This window comes from Syngnathus floridae, chromosome 16 (assembly GCF_059516105.1).
Source record: "Syngnathus floridae isolate MCC-2025c chromosome 16, RoL_Sflo_1.0, whole genome shotgun sequence".
In the NCBI taxonomy this organism is placed as follows: Eukaryota; Metazoa; Chordata; class Actinopteri; order Syngnathiformes; family Syngnathidae; genus Syngnathus; species Syngnathus floridae.
Genome location: NC_142428.1, coordinates 183,346 through 205,000, shown reverse-complemented (window position 1 = coordinate 205,000; position 21,655 = coordinate 183,346). Strand labels below are relative to the sequence as shown.

The window sequence follows — 21,655 nt, the reverse complement described above, 5'->3', positions numbered from 1 at the left end:
GTTGCAGGTGTTTTACGCGCGTGCGTGCGTGCGTGTGCCTCTGTTACATCTGCCTGTGCTTGCCTTTTGTTGCAGGATGGGGACCGTCGGGGGTTAAAAGGCTAAACGGCACGGATCATTGTTCTCGGTGAAAGGCTCTTTTGACCAACACCACAGGGACGAGTCGACGTACACACGCTGACAAAAGGCAGCAGCACTCTGGATCCTATTAACAGCCACAAGCACCGTGGATGTTGTGTGCGCGTGCGGGTATGCGTGCGCGCCAGTGTTTGTATACGCGCATTACGTGCGCGCGCACAACAAATGAAACAAGCCCCTTGTGTTTAAACGGACGCCACTTGACAGTCATTTTGCAGCAGGTGACTCGATCACATGAACAAAAAGCCGCAGCCAGCCAGCCAGCAGGCCAGCAGCGCTCAAATGCGCCAACAAAATGTCCAACGCATGCATGCATGCACCAGTAGGATTTGCAGCAGCACTCTGCAGAGTATCATCTGGAATTTATCCGCATAATTCGGCACGGGGGTTAGGAGTTGTTTGATATTTTGTGCATTCGCTGCAGTCAAATGATTTGTCCAGCACTGACACTAAATGGTAGGAGGAAACAGAGCGAGGGAGGATGTTCCACCTCATCCACTCCCACTCACGCACGCACGCACGCACGCAGCTCGTGAACCGCCCAGACATCAGACATCCATCCATCTGTCATCCATCCATCCATCCATCCATCCATCCATCCATCCATCCATCCATCCATCCGTCCGTCCGTCCGTCCGTCCATCCGTCCATCCATCCGTCCATCCATCCATCCATCCATCCATCCATCCATCCCTTCCTCTCCCCTCTCCTCTCCTCTCTTCATCACCTTGCTCTGGCTCAAACACAGCCGCTTTTATCCAGCCGGCCATTTTAGATTGATCTCCTTCTTGTACAAAAAAGGAACAAATTGCGTTCACATATGTGGCTTTTTAATAGTTGTGCTATGTGAACAGATGGATGAGACGGCGGGCCTGTGCAGTCTGCTACCCCTACAGCTATCATGAAAAATAACATCTTACGTTTTCTAATTCATTTAGTCGGGGGAGAAATAAAAGTCTCCAATAAATACGGCGTGTAGTCACATATATCGATATGGATAAAACGGCGTCGCTAAATGATCTTCCTCTGCAACATACATATATAGCAGGGGCATAAACACACAGCAGCTTTCAATTTTTGGAGCAATTTTGGGTGTATGGAGTTGAATTAAATTGATGACACAAATAATGGCATGGCTACAATACTACGTTGTACTCTTGCAAGGCCTCCTGAATGCACTCTTTAAGTAGGCCTAACTGTTACAAAAAAGAAAAGCTTGGGCAGGCTACACGTGAGAAGCCATGCAATAGACGTAAAAAAAAATCGAATCGGCCGGCCAATGGCACAAAAAAAATAGATCATCCAATGAAACAATAGAATTTAAACGTTTGAAATATTCGGCCCCAAAATGTTGCTTCTTTTAAGAAGAAAACGATTCATCCATTTTGGAGGTGTTGAAAACCCCCAATTCATTTTCATGACAGGAGAATAAACGCAAGTATAATTAGATAAGATGGTTAAATCAAAAGAAAGACACGTTAAAAAAAAAAAGGCTTCTCAAATGATGGCCTTGTTTTCTCACGAACCTTTTGTTTACGAAGAAAATACAACATGAAAGATTAATCAATTCAAATGGGAATCGCAATGGGAATGATCTGTGCAGGCCATGTCTGTGAGTACGCACACACGCGCGTGAGCCAAACGTTATTTCCCCGCTGTCGGGCATGCAAGCAGGCAGGCAGGCAGGCAGGCAGGCAGGCACGCCTTCTTTGGGTTGTGTGCTTCTGCTGCGGCATTACATCACCCGGTTCGAGAGCACCAGCATTATCCCACCCACCCACCCACACGCGCACACTACAAATGGTCCCAAACGTGACACCGAGCAATCACCGCAAAGATTAAAACACATGACGTGCACGTGCGCGCGCCGCCGCCGCCGCCGCCGCAAAATACATGGCATATTCTCCTCCCTCACCAAAAGAGCCCTTTACGTAACACCTCTGCGTCTTATTGAAATGGCTTCCTTTCCATTGCATTCTATTCTATTCTATTCTATTCTATTCTATTCTATTCTATTCTATTCTATTCTATTCTATTCTATTCTATTCTGTAAAAGAAGCAGACGATCTTTTGTAGCCCTTCACGTTTGTGGCAAACGAAATATTCTTCACACGAGTGGCACACACACACGCATGTTCAAAGTACGACGAGAGCAGTCGTCTAAACCCTGCATAATATTTGACTTTCCACGCCCTATGGGGATTGGTTTTACCTTGAGAGCCCTTGGCTTTTTCTTTCTTTCTTTTTTTTTTGCGCTTGATTTGTCAGCGCGCGCCGCAGTTAATCAGCCAGCCGCCGAGCAAAGGAGAAACAGCACGGCCAAATGACCAAAATGCAGCCTCTCCAAAAGGAAAAAGAAAAAGAAAAAGAAAAAGAAAAAGAAAAAGAAAAAGAGAAAGAAAAAGAAAAAGAAAGCAACGGACGACTTTCGTTAGTTTTTGCAACAAATATTCCTTTCCCGCATCAAAGCTGTAAATTGTTACCAATGCACGGTGCTATATTTCAATTTCACGCCTGGCAACTTCTAAACACTGATCACACGCCCACAATATATTAGCAACATATTTCAAGTCACACACTCGGCAGGCAGGCAATGCAGCAAACGCCTTCTTCACTCAGGCCGGAGCCAACGAAAAAGACATTAGAGATGTAAACTAAGAGTGCAGGCCACCGCTGCCCCAATGGTGGTCCAAGTTCAAGGAGGATCACACACGCACACACTCACACTACACCACAGCACACCTTTGGCAGGCAGGCAGGCAGGCAGGGAAAGCGATCACATTGCGGACCACGCCCATTCCCCAGAAAAAAAAAAAAAAAAACGATTAGGAATTCCCTCCGCATAAATACTCGTACGGGAATCATCTAATCCGATTAACTCCTCAGAATCAGACACATTGCAAAAAGCCACGCATAAAAATAAAGCTCACTGCATGGGCGTCCTCTTGACATTGCGTCTTCGCACTAGTTTAGACCTTAGCGTCAGTTGGACGACTACCCCCCCTCCCCCCCTGATGGAGCAGATAGAGAGGCCTTGTGCCTTATTTCTCTCCCCGCACGTCGACCACATGCGGCCTCCTTGCCACTTAAACGTGACGTCCACCAGAAAAAGAAAAAATAAATCACAATTATTCCCGTTTGGATTTTCGTTGGTTATTTATTTGAAGCGCAGCCACAGAGAAGACCGAGGAGCGAGAGTGTGTGTGTGGGGGGGGGGGGGAGAAAATGATAAACGATTGGCGCAAAATGCAGCACGAAGCGCAGATCACGTTTGGAGCAGAGACGACAACGTTCCAGTAAAGCGTCTTTCAGAACACGTCATTTTAGGGAGGGGGAAACAGTTGTCTAGTCATTTCAATTATTTGCCACCATGCACACAAGCCCGCCAGCCCACCGGCCAGCCCGCCCGCCCGCATAAACACACGCATGCACTCGCAGACGTACGTATTCCTCACGTGCACGATTGCGGTGTTGATTACGGGCTGCTGCCTTGCATAAAAAAAAGAAATGAAGCATCCACTAAATTGATTTCATTTTTACTTATACGCAGTCGACATGCATTTTTTTTAAACAATGAAAACCAACCCTACCTTGTGTAACACGGATGGCCGATTCCAATTTGTTGCACTCATTCTGAAAAGTGCGCAAGCATGAGATTTGGCGCTACGGGAAAACGGCGCAAAATGGAGGAACGAGACGGATTTTGCATGGTGCCCAAGAAAGTATAGTCTCCGAGGCAGCTTTGGATGATGGATATATTTCAAATGAGACGGTACATGCCGTGCGTTTGTGCGCGCACGCAGAGGAAGGCGTGCTTGATATGCGCAAAGGGTTGTGCCTGCATGGCGTGTTCGATTTGGTTTTACACCCCTAGGAGAACCTGGCTGGCGGGCGACGAGAACAATGCGAGGACATCGGACACCGGCGTTGGAGTCATTTATAATTAATCTAAAAAAAAAAAAAAAAAGAAAAAGAAAAAAAGGCAAACACACGGATGAAGAGAAAGAATTATGTAAAAAGTAACAAATTAAAAGCCCACGTCTCCGGGTGGATGACGGTCACGTTGACGCAAAGCTGTGAGACGTTTGGTGAGCAAAATGCGTTGGGAAATGATGATCTACAATTAGAAGGCCTCGCCTGGAAGAGACGAGAAGAGGAGGCGCGTGTAATCCTATCTATGTATCCCCGAGCTCTTGCCACATTGCATCTCTCCCTCCCTCCCTCTCTCCGTGGCAACGTACAGAGGCCAACATTTCCCCATTTTCTATCCCCATAAAGCGCCAGTAAACGAATGTTTGCAGCGTGTACAGTGGCGCGATGCCCGAGAGCAAGGCATTTTATTTCCTCTTTTAAAAAAATAAAAATAAGAATAACCAACACATTTCGTCCAAACGGTGCTCCATTTGCGAGCTTTAAATGAGATAAGACAGGTGAAAAGGTGACGTTTCTGACCTCCAACAATCAGACCAACAAGAGCATCAGAATGGTAAAATCCACTGAGGTCCCCCGGGGAGCTGCACTTGGAAATATTTGGAAATCCTGCTTGCAGATAAGAAAGAGCAGTTCGCTGGCTGGCTGGCTGGCTGGCTGGCTGGCGCTCGTGCAGATGCGCTCGTGCAGATTGGCAGGGTGGCTGGCGACCACCATGCAGACGATTAGGGACTGACTCCAACGTCCTTCTCACAGGTGCATGCGTCGACCACGGTACACGGTGTCCACACAAGGGCTCGTCTCTTCGGTACCACTCGGAGCGGATGCAGCCCGCGCGTACACACGCACACGCCCACGCGCACCGCCCGGGCCCGCCCTTTCACCCAATAGCGGCGCGCGTCATTTTAAAGGCGCACGGATGTTCAGAGGCCGACGCACACAAGAGCCGTAGTATGCTCTCCTCTCGACGTGTGTGTGTGTGTGTGTGTGTATGCCTTAGCCGGCTGCCTGGACGGATTGATTCAGGCTGTGCTCATTCCCCATGCAAGCTTTCATTCCACATGCAAGCTTTCATGCTTGGTGCGCCTTGAAAAAAGAAAAGAAGAAGAAAAAAAAATTCTCCCAATGCGCCATTTGCTTCCTCAAATAGAAGAAATTCAATGCATTCAACAAGCGAAACATGAGCGCGAATAACCACGATATTGTAGATGTGTCGACATTTATATTCGATATTTTCGAGCTTATTATTACGTGGGCAAATAGTACAAAATGTTGGCATAAGTCGCCAATTTGATGCACCTCGATTCATCGCCTCTGCGAAACAATCTCACAGCATGAAATAGGGTGAGGTTTTTTTGGCGGGGAGAAAAATCTTTTTGTTTTTATTAATTTCACAACTCAATGTGGTGAGCAGATATCCGCCATTTTTATTACAGTAGGGACGCATTTTTTGTGCACACCTGTATTAAATTGCCTAAAGTGTTTTTACGACTTTCAATTGCAATCCAATGAAGTATTGCAAAGCGTTTGCTTCTGGTAAATCCTAAAAATGTCATTTGAACGTCAAATGGGATGGGGGGGGGGGCATTTGACTTCATTTACCGTGCAGTGTGCTGGCCACTGTATTTGTCAAGATGTGTCACCGTTTGTTTCCTTCTTTTAATGTCATCGTATCGCTTCGTGTGTCTGTCTGTATGCATGCTCGCCCCTGCCCTCCTGTGTCTGCTCACAATCTATGGAACCGCCGCCCGTCACCTGCCTCTCGTTACCTGTCATGTATTTAAGTCCTGCCTGTGTCACGTCACGTCTCGTTCTCTGTTGTCTTGGTTTCTGTCTGTGTGCTCGCCCCTCCCCTCCGCTCCGCTCCGCTCCGCTCCGCTCCCCTCCCCTCCCCTCCCCTGCCCTCCCCTCCCCTCCCCTCCCCTCCCCTCCCGTGTGCCCATGATTAGTTGGATTCTTCTCACCTGCCTCTCGTTACCTGCCGTGTATATAAGTCCTGTCTGCCTCTCGCGCCCTTCCGGGTCATTGTTGTCTTGATGTGTTTTCGGTTGCTGTTGTCTTAATGCCTTCACGTCCTTTGTTTCGCGTCCCTGTCAGTTAGTCGTTTTTTTGATATTTCGTTAAGTCATGTCAGTTTGCCGAGTCTATTAGTTTGTTTTGCTGAATAGACCAAGCTGGTCCAAGCTGCATTTGGTCGCCCTGCTCCATCCGATCCTTGCCTGCCCGCGTGTCACTCTGTCCGATTGTTCTAGTCTCTTGTCTTCTTGTTTCAAGCCTCAGTCTGGTCTGGTCTGTTCTAGTCTTGTCCCTAGTCGAGCCTCTAGTCCAGGGGTGTCAAAGTCCAGTCCTGGGGGGCCGCATTCCTCCATGTTTTCCAAGTTTCCCTCGATAAACACACCTGATTCAAATGATCAGTTCATCCTCGCGTTCTGCAGGAGCCTGATAATTGAATCAGGTGTGTTTAACGAGGGAAACTTGGAAAACATGTAGGAATGCGGCCACCGAGGACTGGACTTTGACACCCCTGGACTAGAGGCTCAACTAGGGACAAGACTAGAACAGACCAGACTGAGGCTTGAAACAAGAAGACAAGAGACTAGAACAATCGGACGGAGTGACTTTGACACCCCTGCTCTAGTCTATCTTTTGAGTTCTTCAGCAAAGCGGCATTTGGTCGCCCAGCTCCATTCACTTCATGACACTATTAAATTGGAAACGCAGACGATTAGTGCCTCGACTATAAAGGAGTGCATCTTCGTCAAAACGATCCTTGAGCCACCATGGACCACTGTTGGGAGCTCAGCGACTAACCTTGGTCCCAGTGGTGGCTGCATGGGCGTGGGAGATGCACTCAGCCAGGCAATTGTCCTAAACGGACGGGTGTTGCTTTCTCCTCCAAATGTGGCTATCTCGTCATGTTTTCTACAGTTGTACGAGAGTCTCCCAGTGAGCGAGTGGTAAAAAGCGCATGACCTTCCAGTCCCACCCAAATCACCTAGACCGGTGCTATTTTTTTCCCTACTTCTTTTTGAACCCTGCGCTCGCTCGCTTGCTCGCTCAGAAGGACTAGAGTATTTGCAGTGCTCCCTTTGGCCCTCTGCTGCAAGTGGCTCCTCTTAACATACCTTAACATGTTAAAAGTGAACAAACAGCTTTGACTCAGAAAAGGTCAAACCTATCAGCCTCTTCTTTAGCAGTGATCAAAGCAGCAAAAAAACCCAACAACACTAAGCATGATCAAAAATGAGCGCCAGTTGAATGATCTTCCAGTATATTGTCTCACATGATGTTTTTTTCCCAATCATTTTATGTTTGGTATCATGCAAGATTTGTTCCTTCCTTTTTGCTTTCTCATCCATTGGCGACTTCCAGTGACTCTTATCTAATGAGCTTGTTGTGGCTCTTGCTCTCAGCTTTCATGGCCAACACTTCCAAATGACACTTGGTCACTTACTTAGCAGGTGTTAATGTTTCCTCAATACAAATATTTTTTTCAACCGTACATTCCGTTTCAGTCAGTTAGCAGGTGTTAATGTTTCCTCAATAAAAATGTTCTCAAAAAAGACCAAGCGCTTCAGCGCGTGACGGCTTCACTTTGCGTCAAAGTCCCGGGCTCGGGTTGCCAATGTTTTTTACCGTCGGGGTTCGTTGGAGGCCGCAAAGGCCGACGTTTGACCTCAAACCCTTTTTCTTGCCGCAAAGGAATTTTGAACCAAATAAAGAATACTTAAAATAGCAAATAATACTCTTTGCAACATTTAAGCAACCCTGACAAAAAGCATTTGTTAGACCTTCCCCTGTCAGTGAGATACGGCCTCTTCATTCTTGTTATGGCAACACCACAACACTGAAAGAGTGCCATATGTCCCACACCACAGACACGCATGCAGACACGCATGCTCGTGTGGAAACGCCCCCCCCACACACACACACAGTTGATTAACTATGTGAACTAACAGTGTCTCGGAGCACAACAGTGTCACCAGCTGGTGTCGAATAAATACAAGTGTGAAATAAACACCGATGAGCTTTCTCTCTTTCGTTCCTTCCTCCCTTCAGGAAATGGGAGGAGGAAGCAGGAGTGAAAGCGGGGTGAAGTCAGTGAAGCAATCAAAGTGAATTTCTCTCTCTCTCTTTCTCTCGTTTGATTTGTACGTGGTTACGTCAGTGTTGAGGACTCTCACACTTATGGCGTGACGTGCGCTTTCATCTCGAGTCTCACGCTATGATGTCCAAACAATTTTCACATCAAAACGCTCCGATAGCACCAGGGAACAGATGGGCACGACCGGCCGAGACCTGCCTTCCTGCCTGCCTGCCTGCCTGCCTGCCTGCGTGGCTGCCTACCTGGCTGCACATTTGCGGCTGGCTGGCTGGCTGGCTTGCTTGCTTGCATCACTCCCCTCTTCTCTTCTCTTCTCCTCTCCATCTTGCCGCCACTTTTGCTAACTTTCCGTGACAGCAGCTGCGGCTGCGAGATGAACAATAATGCCGCCATCCTGGTTGACATTCACGGCTGCGGTGCCACTAAAACCCCAAAGCGCAGTCAGGCCCAAGATGGGCACAGCCATTTTCCAAATGTGAAAAGATTGTTTATCTTGCACGCACCAGCACATGAAGATACGTTTCAAATGAAATGACTCAGTGGCGGCAGCCTACACCTTTGCAATTTGACTTTCTAAAAAGAGCCGAGTTTTCAATCAATTCAACCAGCTTTTCCCAATAGGTTCTTGTCGTGCCACTAATGTTCAATCCAAAACAAACTCCATCTCATCTATCATGCTGAGGATCACTCTGCAAAACATCGGCCTCACGCAAAATATGAACAATACGTGAGTGTTCTCTTGGGAGTCTCAGACTCAGAGAAAGGAAAAAAAACACTTGGACTCCGCTCCGTAATTAGCTTTGAAAGGCGTGAAAGGTGCCGTGGTCAGGGATGTGAATAGCATTGACACCTAGCTCATTTCTTACCTTGAACACACTGGAACAGACGTCCAGCCGCTTTGGCAGCGCAGCACTTCAGGCCGCTTTTGCAGGCCACAATCTGCCACTTTACCATTACGGTCACTTTTGAGAGCCACGCCGTGCGTGACGACGACGACGCCGACAACAAAGAAGAATTTGCGTCAAATGAGGTGGGCAAAGAGACCAAATGTGCTTTGGATCATGTTCCACGTACTGTCAGCTCATCAAATCCAAATCCTTCTCGACTAAACTTGCAATCCTCACTAAGGTGGAAGGGAGGAAGGAAGGAAGGCAGGCAGGCAGGAAGGAAGGAAGGCAGGCAGGAAGGAAGGAAGGAAGGAAGGAAGGAAGGAAGGAAGGAAGGAAGGAAGGAAGGAAGGAAGGAAGGAAGGAAGGAAGGAAGGAAGGAAGGAAGGAAGGAAGGAAGGAAGGAAGGAAGGAAGGAAGGAAGGAAGGAAGGAAGGAAGGAAGGGACAGGACCATGGAAGGAAGGAAGGAAGGCAGGCATGTCTTCAAGTCAACACCGTGACCTGCATGCAAGGAGAGCCAAACTGCGCGCACGCACGCATGGGAAGGCCCGAGCCCGCATTCAAACTTTCAAGGGGGTCTGCTAACTATTTTCAGCACTATAAAGCGTCATACTATGTCAAGCGTACGTTTCGTTACCACCACCACCACCACCACCAATGTGTGCTTTTTCCAATCCTGCTCGAATTATAGTAGCTCCAAAACAGCTTGGAGGAAGAAGTGTGTGACAAATCCATTCTAATTTCAACTCACCTGCATGATGAGCTCAGAAAATATCCTGTTAGACTGATTGCAAGTCCACCGTGGGGCTCCAAAAAAAAAGAATACCTTGCTCATTTTGGATATTTGAGCAGAGAACGACTAGCAGCAGCAGGCCAACAAGTCAGTGTGTGCGCGTGTGTGTGTGTGCGCGCGTGTGTGCGTGTGTGTGCGAGATTGGCTGCTTGGCTGCTTCAAGGATGATAGCATGGAAATCTGACATGATGGATTCTGAGCCTGGACAGAAATGAGTTAAGAGACATCTTCGTTTTTTCGAGGTATGGTTGTTCAAAGGTTTAGATGGACAATTTAAAAATAGATGCGATTATTATAATTGATTGTAGCAATATTTACGATGAAACTAAAGCATTGTAAAAATTGCTGCTCTATTCAACCTCTCTTCTGCCATGCATGCAATAAAATGTTAACACTTGGTTTGTGAGGATTTATTAAGATAATAAAGGTGTCAAATATTGACCAGAACAGCTGTTACAGAGTTCATCTCAAAGCGGGCACGTAGCTCCACTTTAGAAATGGCTTCTGATTCTAAACTTAAAAGGAACAATGTGCAAGGAGTGAGTGATTTGGAGATATGACAAGTGTGACTTGACAGCATATACATACCAACAAGTCTCGCATTCTGAGGTACGTTTGGCAACAATGGTCCAATGACTGCTTTGACCCACATACGTCTGCATTTACAGTAAGCACTTACCAAGAAAATATGTAAACCGTTTAAGTTAAAAGGTTCATGGAAAATAGGCGCCAGCTATAGAAAAATAACTACGTAACGTTTCGGCAGTCGACCGGCGTACAGTACAGAGATGAAAAACTCCAACTAGACGGGGGGGGGGGGATTACAATATTCTAGTATGGATGTAGAAACATTTGATCCCATTATGCACAATGATATGTGCTCTAAAAGTATGACACACTTTTGGTTGCTGGCTAGATGAATAAAGTCTCGTATTAGTACTAGTATGATCATACGGCAATTCAGCAAGAGGACAAGACATGACAAAACGCCTTCTGACAAGTGCAGGAAGATACAAGTCTCGGAACTGTATGGGCAGAACTGGTGAGGAGACAGCGGTCGGTCGGTCGGTCGGTCAGCTTCACGCTCGCACGCGTCAGTGTAGAAATGCCAGCAGAGTAGAAAGGCCGAGTCCCAACGCAGAGCCCTTCAACCATAAAAACAACTCGTACATACTAAGTCTCCAGAGGTGGAAGGACTCGGTCAGCGTGATTTGCAGACGTCTTCTGCCCGACTGACTCTGGCTCCTTTTGTGTCTGTCCGTCAAAGCAGAGAAGAACTTAGAAACATGTCAAAGCAAACAAATATCCAAATGCTTGACTGTATGAGGGATGGATTTGAAATTGGAACAACAAACGGGCCCAAATCAAATCCAAAAAAGCAATCAAATCAATTGCGTTTTTTGCTCGTACCTAGCCAAAGCACGTATACAGCAGCGTGACATGTTGATGAAGGAGGATGACGACGCTCTGGTCTGCAGAGTGCTTTCGATTCCTCTCAGAAGGTCATTGGTCTTCAATAAGAGCAACATCTGCCGAGGAACCCGATTCAGCAGATCGTTGATTTGGGGTAGGTAAAGAGCTGCGTTGGTCCGGATTTCCACATCCTGACAACAAAATCGGCAATCATGGAATCGTTTCAAAAATGCTATTGGAAAACCAATGCAGGGGTGACAAAAAGCGATTTTTGCGGCGGCCCGCGTCCTACTCATAATGTCTCTCTCGTATAACTATCTGAACAATCAGAGACTGCGCTGAACAAATGCCACCTGGCTGAGGCCGCCCGCGTGTGATAATAGCAGCGTTGTTGCAATAGCAGCAGTCCTGCTAACAATTAGTCGCAATTGGAATACAGCAAGCGAGCGAGCGAGCGAGCAAGCGAGCAAGCAGGCAAGCAAGCAAGCAAGCAAGCCTCACTCACAGCTGTCTGCCACCTTGTTCTCATTTGCATGTGAAAGCTGCAAGAAGGAATTGCATTGCAATAATAGGCCGCATTGCAGCCACAATCGGTGGCAGCAATTGGACCTTTTTCCTCTCTAATGTACCCTTAGATATCCCAGACATTCTATGCACGCGGGCGCCCACCCGCCCGCCAGGGAGAGAAAAATGTCGGAGCAAGTCATTTGCTTTGATCACTCGACGCTTCTCGGCCCTTTTGTTAAGGGACAGCTATCTCGGCAAAGAACATTTTCCACTGAAAATCTTGTGTTTCCAACGAAGAGGAAAAAAAGCAATCAAAAGCAGATGTGTCACCGACCTGTCTTACTATTTCCTTATTTTGTCCCTGTCTTCTGATAATGATGGAATGTTGATTCCATATGGATTGCAATATCAATAAGGCAAGAGTATCTTTGAAATGGTACCTCTGAGAGCGTGACGGGCACACAAGCGATACCCGAATTGACGGCCCCCCAGGAACGAGCGGTGAGTACGCAAGCAAAGAGCGGGTAGAGGTCTCCGGCTCCCAGTTTGCGACTGTACCGCTCCACTCCGGCCATGTCCCGATGAATGAGAGCCTGCCAAAGGCGACAGTAGTTGATCCGGAACTTTGGTTGGAGGACCTGCCAAAGAGCGGTGCCAGGAGAATTCTCAGAGCCGTGTTTTCATTGAGTAGGCAGAGTAAGCTTTTATGATGCCGACAATGATTTGTTTGTTTCGACAGCATTTCATCTTTTGTATTTGTAAAGGTAGAAATCCTCTGACGGTCAACTTTCTGGCTGGCTGGCTGGCTGGCTGGCAGAAGGACGGGACGGGACGGGACGGGACGGGACGAGACGGGACGAGACGAGACGAGACGAGACGGCTATAGGAGCGACCTGTGATTGTCTGCCTCTTTTTAGCCGATTCTTCTTAATGAATGCTGCTGCCAATTTCAAAAGCATTTGTGCGCTGTGTGTCTTTGGATACACACAGCTTAGGTCCAATTTGAACAGCCTGCACTCACATCAAAAGAGTTGTTTATCAAAAAGCTTTTAGTCTGCTGGGGCCCTAATCAATGTGTGTGCGTGTGCGTGCGTGCATGTGTGTCATGTGAATCATATTTGGATGTGCATTTGAAATGTTGCTATGCTGATCAATCTCTTTCCTCAAGGTCTCAGTCAGCACATGAACCTTTCTTTGTGCCGCTCGAAGATTTCCAACCTGATAAAGGCCATGATCGAGTAGGATGATCTCCGTCTTGTTGCTTTTTGGACACTTTTGCACCAACACGTTGCCAGGGTGGGGGTCACAGTGAACAAAGCCATGGATGAAGATCATTTCGCTGTACATCTTGCCCAGATTTTCGGAAATCTGAACAACAACAACAACGACGAGGATGACGTCAATGCTTTCGGGACTGAAATGGATGGACTTTTTCCCCAATCTGAGCCTGGGCCCCACTCGCAGGCCTCCCTAGCTAGGGTGCCCGTCTTACCTGATTGACATTGATGCCGTGCGCTTTCATGTACTCCCTATCGTTGACCTGCCCGCCCTCGGCAAACTCCATGGTCAGAACCCTCTTAGTGGACAAGTCCCAGTGGATGATGGGAACCTGAAAAGAGTCAAATGGTCCTGAAATCAAACAAGCCTTTGCTATCTCTCAGCACCTCTTCACAAAGGTCAAATAGACGCTCCCGTCCTAAAGCGGCGGCGGTGGCGGCGGCGCCTACCTTGAGAAAGGTTAAGTGGGCCAGCTTGTTTGCCACCATTTCTGAATTGCGCCCTTCGTTAAGAAAGTCCAGCTCCAGTGGCATGTTTTTCTTGGCCTCTTCCACCAACCACATAAAGGCAAAGTCGGGGAAAAGCCAATGGACGCCTCTTAGCAACACCTTGGAAACCGAGCACAAGTCCAGTCAAGAGCCATCGATCAATCACGCAAGCGTGGCGTTTTACAACATTGGCTGCAACTCGCCTCCATCACAAATATGTCTTTGGAGCTTTGTCTTTGGACTTTGGGGTGTTGGACCTTAACAGCCACCGTCCTGCCATCGTGCAGCACTGCTTTATGGACTTGGGCTAAGGAGGCGGCTCCCTGAGGCCTCTCATCAAAGCAAACAAACAACTCTGACAGCTGCCGGCGCAAAAGAGAAGAGCAAACGAGGGCGTCAAAGTCAGCTAGGTGGAACGACGCTCATTAGCATGCACGTCAACATTCGCAATCATCGATACATTGTTGAAGGCCACATACGTAAAAAGCGTCTTGTCGTTCTTTCGTTCTCCCGACTCGGTTCGTTTTCGAAACCGCTTCGGTTACAACCCCGGGTGAAACGAAATGAAACCTTCACCTTGACAAAGTTTCCCTCTTCCAACTACCCTGAAGGCAAAGCATCCATTCTTAGTTGATGGGTTTTTTTTTTTTTTGCTTGTTTTTCTCTTGCTTTCATCGCACGTTAGTAAGTCCATAGCAAAAGCACTGACGCCACGTGTGTCCACCGACCGGCATGGCGAGAAAACGGTGCATAAAAAGAAAAACGTCACGTCCGTGAAATGGAAATAAAAGGGTCAAAGCCAAACGTGTGCCACAAAGAGCTTGATTGTTGCAATCATTTTGATGCAAAAGTGGGAGCAGACTGCGTCGTAAAAATGAACAATTGCTTTGCCTTGCCTCCAGGAAGCGCTTGAGTGATGTCATCCCTATGGGGCCAAGGGAGGCCAGCGTTATTGCTTCTGCAACGGGGTCATATGTTTGGACCAACCGGCAATAGAATGTCGGCCAACGCTAGAATTAGAGTCAAGCGGGCCTAGCTTTTTGCCACACGACTCTTGTTCCAAGCGTGGACCTGGGAAAGCACAAGGTGCAATCAAACGGAAACGGATGCTGAATTGGGAAACCTCTTTGCCGAGGTCCTCTCGGATGACCTGCTCGATCTCCTCCATGCTGCTCTGAGGAGCTCGACTGTGGAGGATCTTCAGGGTGGACGTATACTCTTCGGGAAGAAGATAATCCAGAGCGCCCAGGTGCTGTCCAACCTTGATAAAAGTACCACGATTTGCGCAGCACAGATCTCGAAGACGCTCCGCCGAACGGCGATGTACCTAGGAAAACAAAATACAATCGATTTGTATTCAAGCTGGATCTTAGCGAATGGCTGGCTGGCTGGCTGGCCGGTTGGGAGGCTGGCCGGCCGGCCGGCCGGCTGGATGAACCTCTAAGCATGTCCTACATCATGATACAGAGCGACCAACCTATAGAAATTCACTTGGTGTCTAATTTGTGTCATAACAATGCGTGCAGCAAGTACAAGAGACAAACAAGAGGCGGTCACTTTTGCTATCGTCAAAGGTGGTTCAGGCGGGCGACCTTGAGTGCTGCTTGGGCAGATGGTCCTATATTGAGAGCACAGCTGCAGTCAATGATTTCTTTTGCAACAGCGTCATTTAACGACTGAAATTAGCAGACCGTGAACACGGCCCATTTATTATTAGGATGCCCGTGATTAGCTCGTTATTCGGCTCACTGGCGCATGTTGAGGTGCCGAGCTCAAAAAAGGGGGTGTGTGCATGTTTACGGGCACCAAAGCAATACACTTGAGCAGCAATGCTACAGTGAAATTGATTCTAGATAAAAGTGGGCTTCCCTGAAAGGAAATGTATTTGTATCCCCCCCCCCCAAAAAAAGAAGATGACTGGTTTATTTGTGACATTCTAATGTAATACTATGTACAGGTATGTGGATGAAATAGCTCCTTGTGCTTGCATGGTTTATCCATCTCTGCCCTGGAGGATTCCTCTGCCTCACACTCGTTTGGCTGCTAAAGTGCAGCACATGATTGTCAGCATTCTTCAAGCATCAATGTACATTTTCGTGAAGTGGAGTCGGCCCTAACGCTGAGCCTCTCAGGGATCGGTCAATGCTGCCATCTGCTGGTTGCAATCAGAAACAATCCATATTACTACTGTACTGTATGGCTGGATATGCTTTTGCTCATTTCACGTCAAGTTCGGTCCAGTAATCTCATGAATCAAAGTTAATAGTGTGAGGCTAGATCCAAACACCCATCCTTACCAAAATGAGCCCTAATCCATACATGTGCATTGCAAAGCAACGATATCTTTGATTTGAAATAGCACAAATATACTGTGACGAAGGAGTATGTCGAGCGAGAAGTCGTACTAACGGCCATCCTCACAGACTTTGAAACCTTTTCCCACCGTGCCCTTATATTGGGTACAATAGCAAGCCGCATCCCCGATGAAGACGTTCATGTGAATTCAATCTTTCGGAAAGCAAATGCGCATGATACTCTGCAGATGCGCGGTGAATCAGCATTTTGTTTGCCCTTTTATCTCAATAATGAAGAGACTTTTCAAAATGGCCGCTTCTCCTAACTGCCTGCGCCGCGCTGTGCTGCGTGCTCATGCTTGCTGTTTTGTCATGCAGCTGAGGAAGGAAGCAAAGGGCTCATTAGACATCTATTTGTCGAGTCACCCTCTCACCCCGCTGCTGCTGCTGCTGCTGCTGCTGCTGAAATCAACATATGCTTTGAAGAAAAAGTCTTCACAGAGCATGTGGATATGTGGTATGTGCTTATTACATATTCATGCGGCTCCATGTAAAGGCAGCTCGTCAATGAGTTGACTTCTCTCTAGCAAAAATCAAATCATTCAGCAGCACATTTCATCTTGACTTCTGTCATGTTCACACTTGATTCCTTGTCCTATGCAATATAGTTGCAGTTGATCTTACCTTGGACTTAAGGGCCCAATACTCCTCGGTGCCATACTGCACATGTTTGAAAGCCGTCAGATAGTCGTAGCTGATGACAGCAGTCTGGAGAAAAACAAAGCGCATTTTCATCAATCATTCGTCATCCCGAGCGGCAGCATGTTCTCGCTACTGATTTCCTGAAATGAAAGAGTAGAAGCGCCTGTCACTGGACCACGTTAAGCCCGTTTTCCAGCGGTTGTACCCCAAAGCAGAGCCACCCGCCCGCCCGCCGCCGCCGCCGCCTCCTCACTCTTTCTTGTCACTTTTGCTCAGAACGTCTCTCTTCCAAGCAGGTTGGATAACGAGTCCAAGGCAAAAATGGAATCAATCAATCAATCAATCCATCCATCCATCCATCCATCCATCCATCAATCCAATATCTTACAGTGGCAGCAGCTCGTCCAAAGCGGATCAAACTCAAGTCATTGAAATCCAGTGGCCTATTGTAGAAGTACATTCCCGAAGATGCGACCAATACTGTGGCGATGGTGGGGACTTTGAGCAGCCGCAGAGCCATCGGTGCCACTGGGAGAATGAGAAGAAGAGAGAAGATACTTGACGTCACCATTACGGCTGACACATGAAGATGGCTATTGTCACGACAATACATTGGATGAGACTGCTTCTCGATTGACACTGCTTCTTGTAGGAAGCCTGCTTTTGGATGAATGTCCTTGTCTTGCAATGACATCAATGTGTAATACAAGACATACAACATTGGGGCGGGCGGCACGCTTGCACTGGTCACCACCACGTCCACCTCAATGAAATGAGGGCTCCATTGAGCACTTTGCGTCATGCCTTTTTAGGCCTTGTCCCATTGTTGACATCTACTCAGAGCACGTCTTTCGCAAGTTATGACATCACTTCAGAACACTAGAAACGGCTTATGCAACGACTGGTTGAATTTGGTTGGATTAGAAAATCCCCAACAACCGACATTCCACCAGAGCTGTAGTAAATCGAGCAAAAGTGTCATTAAAACGAATGACTACCTTCACAAAGTCTCCGCGAGTTGACGATCTTCCACTTGCCGGGTTGCCGGGTCGCTTTTTTTTTTGACCTCCTCGACAGCTTCCGACATGCGCGTGGATAGACTTGTGGTTATTGTAGTTCTGCTTTACTTTGTCTTCTTCTTCTTCAGTAGCCTTTGTTTATCCTATTGCGCCGCCATGTGGTTGCAGTGTGAATTGGATTGTTTTACTGACTCATTGTAACTACTACTACTATTAATAATAATAATACCAATAATAATAATAATAATAATAATTAAACTGTGAGAGACAAGAAATTAAATAAAGGAAAATAAATGTATGAAATTGAGTCTAGACTTCCCTGCTGAAGCTGCTGCCACCGTTACCCAACCCAGAAGAAGCAGTACAAAATAGATGGAGACAAACACTGGTTGTTACTTGAACATTTGTTATTGTGCGAAAAAAACCAAACAAAAATAAATCAAGGAACAGACATGTCCTTGGCGGGGGAACATCGAGACATGGCATTCTGCAGCCACGTCATCTTTGAAGAACCCTACCAATATATATATATATATATATATATATATATATAACAAAAACCACAGACTGTGTACAATAGAAGGCACCCATAGAGAGGTAGGCTTGTCCCTTTGATCTTTTTAGCTCAGTGGAGCTTCTCCAGAATCCTCCAGCGGTCTTTCAGCATCACCCCGGTGCGGCCCTCAAAGTCATAATCCTGCAGGATGCTATTCCACTTGCCTTTGCCATGACGGCGGATGCCCTGCAACAGCCTAAGATCCAGCTCGCGCGTCCATTTCTACAAGGTACATATAGAAATCAGTACGTTTGGAGAAAAGAGCACCACGTATCAACCCTCCCTCCCTCCCTCCCTCCCTCGCTCGCTCCAACTAACCCGATAAGTCCTGCGCTGCGGACTGACGACAGAAGTGTCGAGATCTACAAAACAGAAAAGCACCAGTTGAAATGGAATGGCCTCAACCAATCATGTGTGGAATTGGACACGTTTGGAGCGTCTGCATGGTTTTTGAACTGAGCTGGTAACAATCCAAACGAGAGAGAGAGCGCGGGCGCGTAGGAGAGAGACAGTCACGTCAAATACCTTTCTTGGCCGGTGGCTTCATCTGAGCATCCTGCTCCCACGTATTTGTTTGAGAGGACAAACGTTTGCATTTTGCCCTGTATGGGGGTTATATAAAATCAAAGAACAAAATGGGTCATTGCTATGGTTTTAACACGAGTCAACTCCCCTGTTGTCTTTGCATTTACGAAGAGCAAGAACGCCTCCGACCACGTCAATCAATTGTCATAAGGAAACTTTACGTTGCAGCCGTCCCCCCCGATGGGCCGGCTTTATCTTCAGCGGACAAGCGGACGTTCTACAAGACACAAAAAGACATTGGAATTGTTGCAATTGTCATGTCGACTCTCCGGATCCATAAATTAGCAGCATACCAACCCGAGGTGCTGCTGCTGCTGCTGCTGCTGCTGCTGCTGTCTTTGCGTCACGTGCCGTCGCCGCGGGTTTCGGCGATGCGTCCATCTGTGAGCAATCTGCTCGCAGGATATGGAATGAGTATTACCATTTCAAAAAATGAATACAGCCAATAAACAGAACAAACTAAACTCACTGCCGGAGAAGAGTCTTCTGCCAGCGGTGCTTTTTGATGAGCGAACCTTACGTCTCGGTCTGGGCGGGGGGCAAGTAAAAAAAAAAAACGTTTAATGAACGCTATCGGAGGTGGTCCAAAATGCTTGACGGGTGAGACATTTAGCTTCCTCAATATTTGAGATGTAACAAAAGCTCTGCTCCGATTAGGATAGCTATTTTTATTCATGTGAATGCAATAGTAAGAGCTTTGCTAGGCTGTCATGACAACTTGGTGCGTATTGAAAGCATTTACGGTCCATACTCGTCGTCGTCTTCTTCAGCGAGAGTGGTGTCTTGTAAGGCCTCCACGCGTTGCTTGTCCGCATGAGTCGACAAGTCAGTGGACAATAACTCTGTGGGTGACATTTGTGCTCATGGAAGAGAATTCCAAATAGCAATAAACAAAGGCTCAGTGCCACAACTCACGGTTGACCGATTGCCATTGGAGGGACACTTGCAGCTTCTTGCTAACTTGGAGATTTGCTTCTGTCCTACCAAAGTGTGAAAGGCAACATTTTACAAAGCGACGTGGCGTGGCGTGGCGTGGCGTGTCAAGTAGGGTTCCAATTGAGCCTCTGAGAGCTCTTCAAGTGGGATAACTTGGGGGGTTATTTTGCAAAAGAACGATTTATGACTGCAATCAAATGTAGAGGTTTTAATATCTGGACGACAGTTGTTTTTGTAGAAATTGTCAGTCGACACGAGCGGATCATTTCCTACTTGGCCTCGAGTCTCACGTGGTCCACCTTCTCCAAGAGAGACTTGTGTTCAGTGGCCACGCTGTCTGTGGCATCCGTACTGCTGGAACACTGGATCTTCTTGACGGCTTCCTGAGAGATAGACAATAAAAATCAGCTCTCCTCATATTACATAGCTTTCCAAAGCATGACCCTCGTGAGAAAAAAGCCTGCGGTGGGGTGGGCGTGCCAACATTGGCAAGGAAGTCGGTCGGATTCTTGGCCAGGTAGGCGTCCAGGAAGGTCTGAACCACCTCCAGCAGTCCATCGAAATTGAACATGGTGAGGTAAGGGTGGTAGGTGTCCATGCGCGACACAATGTTGGAAAGTTTGGCTGCCACTTTTTGCGGGTATTCGACGTGCTCGTCCAACCACAGGAGGGCACCGGACGCCTGCGCTCTTTGGCCTTTCTCCAAGCACAAGGCTACAGCCTGACAAAGACACAAAAATGTCTCGTGAAATTGCATAATTCAAACTATTGTTGCTCTCTTTGCGGTTCCTCGCCCACTTCAGGATCACCTGTACGATGAGGTGAGCTGTGATATTCTCATACAATCTTTGATCCTCCACAGCATCTTTGAGGTGAACCCAGGTTTTGGCCGCTGACATAAGAGGCATCACGTCATCGTCGTCGTTAAATCGGACGTCTGGAGGGGTGATGACGAAAGGTCAGATGAAAGGTTGCACTGTGACACAAAGGTGCGTGGGTGGCTGGGTGTTGGGGAGGGAGGGAGGGAGGGAGGGAGGGAGTTAGGGAGGGAGTCAGTCTTACCCAACTTCTTGCCTTGCATGACCCGAGCAAGGAAAGCGCAGATTAGTGTTTTCTCTCGTGAGCTTCCTCCTTCAAATATTGGTGTCTGAGAAAGGGCTGGGAGAGGAAAACGATCATAGGCTCCAGCATATCATGATGGATGGATGGATGGATGGATGGATGGATGGATGGATGGATGGATGGATGGATGGATGGGTGGGTGGGTGGATGGATGGATGGATGGATGGATGGATGGATGGATGGATGGATGGATGGATGGATGGATGGATGGATGGATGGATGGATGGATGGATGGATGGATGGATGGATGATCATCAGTTTTCAGGTGAAAGCAACCACTATGTGCTCAGACATGCGCTGTGGATGATTGGGGAAAAACACTTTTTGCACAATTGCATTAGTTTCGTTGAGTTGATTGAGCAATAACAGTGCAAGAAGGGAGACGAAGCCTAGGGCTTATTTGGTAAAATCAAATGAAAACAACTCACATTCATAAGTGGAGATGGCGTCATTGAAGGCATCATGACTTCTCTCTTTAAAACCTCGACAAAGAGTGTTAAAAAGAAAGTCCACAACCCACTTGGAGACCACAGCGGTGACCTGGCTGCTGTTACAACCGTCAGTCTGAATCGTGTTCATTGTTGTTGATGTTGTTGGAGTGTTGCATCCGCTGGCTTGTTGCTGGCTTGTTGCTTCCTGCTCCTTACTTGTTTAGTTTTCGGCGGGAAACCTTGTCGGGAACTTTACGAAAAACCTCTAGCGCCCCTCACAGTCTCGGCTGCGTAAATACAGGTGGGTGGACGACTATTTGATTGGAATTGTCCCATTTTCAGGGATAAGACATGTATATTTGTAGATCAGCGCGTGGTACTGTTTTATGTATATATAATACGTGGAAGCAAAATCAACAAAATCGCAAGTGAAGCAGTTGTAGCAGAATTGAGCATGACTACAATTGTA

The 21,655-nt window shown here is 47.4% G+C and overlaps 3 protein-coding genes across 7 annotated transcripts in view; all 3 read right to left on the bottom strand.

Annotated features, from left to right (window-relative positions):
• Nucleotides 1–5,041, bottom strand: part of nrxn3a (neurexin 3a) — a 45,096-nt gene extending 40,055 nt beyond the window's left edge. For 2 of the 3 annotated variants that reach the window (XM_088400168.1, XM_088400169.1), the window contains exon 1: nucleotides 4,591–5,040. The gene's annotated coding sequence lies outside the window, so the exon portion shown is untranslated. Of the gene's footprint in view, nucleotides 1–4,590 lie in introns of all 3 variants that reach the window. The other variant, XM_088400167.1, reaches the window with a different exon arrangement.
• A 5,209-nt stretch (nucleotides 5,042–10,250) lies between these two features.
• On the bottom strand, nucleotides 10,251–17,659 carry adck1 (aarF domain containing kinase 1). 2 transcript variants are annotated; one of them, XM_088356320.1, is made up of 11 exons: nucleotides 17,536–17,659; nucleotides 16,926–17,065; nucleotides 16,520–16,603; nucleotides 14,665–14,868; nucleotides 13,745–13,903; nucleotides 13,503–13,661; nucleotides 13,268–13,384; nucleotides 12,994–13,143; nucleotides 12,216–12,413; nucleotides 11,266–11,459; nucleotides 10,251–11,109 (listed from the first exon to the last, which is right to left on the bottom strand). In XM_088356320.1, exons 2-11 carry the CDS (start codon nucleotides 17,055–17,057, stop codon nucleotides 10,950–10,952), a joined length of 1,557 nt encoding a protein of 518 aa, XP_088212446.1. In that variant the 5' UTR covers nucleotides 17,058–17,065; nucleotides 17,536–17,659; the 3' UTR covers nucleotides 10,251–10,949. The 2 variants fall into 2 exon arrangements, with proteins under 2 accessions (XP_088212446.1, XP_088212447.1); XM_088356321.1 differs by having other exon boundaries at nucleotides 14,692–14,868.
• Nucleotides 17,660–17,942: 283 nt separating this feature from the next.
• Nucleotides 17,943–21,436, bottom strand: terf1 (telomeric repeat binding factor (NIMA-interacting) 1). Of its 2 annotated transcripts, none has more exons than XM_088400613.1 (13): nucleotides 21,184–21,436; nucleotides 20,696–20,791; nucleotides 20,443–20,570; nucleotides 20,118–20,354; nucleotides 19,907–20,016; nucleotides 19,613–19,677; nucleotides 19,440–19,539; nucleotides 19,167–19,225; nucleotides 18,995–19,089; nucleotides 18,859–18,914; nucleotides 18,638–18,714; nucleotides 18,431–18,474; nucleotides 17,943–18,334 (listed from the first exon to the last, which is right to left on the bottom strand). In XM_088400613.1, the coding sequence occupies exons 1-13, from the start codon at nucleotides 21,332–21,334 to the stop codon at nucleotides 18,182–18,184; spliced, it is 1,371 nt and encodes a 456-aa protein (XP_088256739.1). In that variant the 5' UTR covers nucleotides 21,335–21,436; the 3' UTR covers nucleotides 17,943–18,181. The 2 variants fall into 2 exon arrangements, with proteins under 2 accessions (XP_088256739.1, XP_088256740.1); XM_088400614.1 differs by having other exon boundaries at nucleotides 19,449–19,539; nucleotides 21,184–21,435.
• Between the last annotated feature and the right edge of the window lie 219 nt (nucleotides 21,437–21,655).

What these genes read in the sequence shown, in the direction of transcription:
- adck1 (XM_088356320.1), bottom strand. Translation starts at nt 17,057, where the DNA reads ATGGCTCTGCGGCTGCTCAAAGTCCCCACCATCGCCACAGTATTGGTC. An exon ending in TTGGACGAGCTGCTGCCACT is followed by an intron (nt 16,604 to 16,925) that starts GTAAGATATTGG and finishes GTTTTTCTCCAG; the next exon opens with ACTGCTGTCATCAGCTACGA. An exon ending in TGTATACGTGCTTTGGCTAG is followed by an intron (nt 11,110 to 11,265) that starts GTACGAGCAAAA and finishes TTTGACGGACAG; the next exon opens with ACACAAAAGGAGCCAGAGTC.
- terf1 (XM_088400613.1), bottom strand. Translation starts at nt 21,334, where the DNA reads ATGAACACGATTCAGACTGACGGTTGTAACAGCAGCCAGGTCACCGCT. An exon ending in CAGCTCACCTCATCGTACAG is followed by an intron (nt 20,355 to 20,442) that starts GTGATCCTGAAG and finishes TGTCTTTGTCAG; the next exon opens with GCTGTAGCCTTGTGCTTGGA. An exon ending in GACGACGACGAGTATGGACC is followed by an intron (nt 19,226 to 19,439) that starts GTAAATGCTTTC and finishes CCCCCCGCCCAG; the next exon opens with ACCGAGACGTAAGGTTCGCT.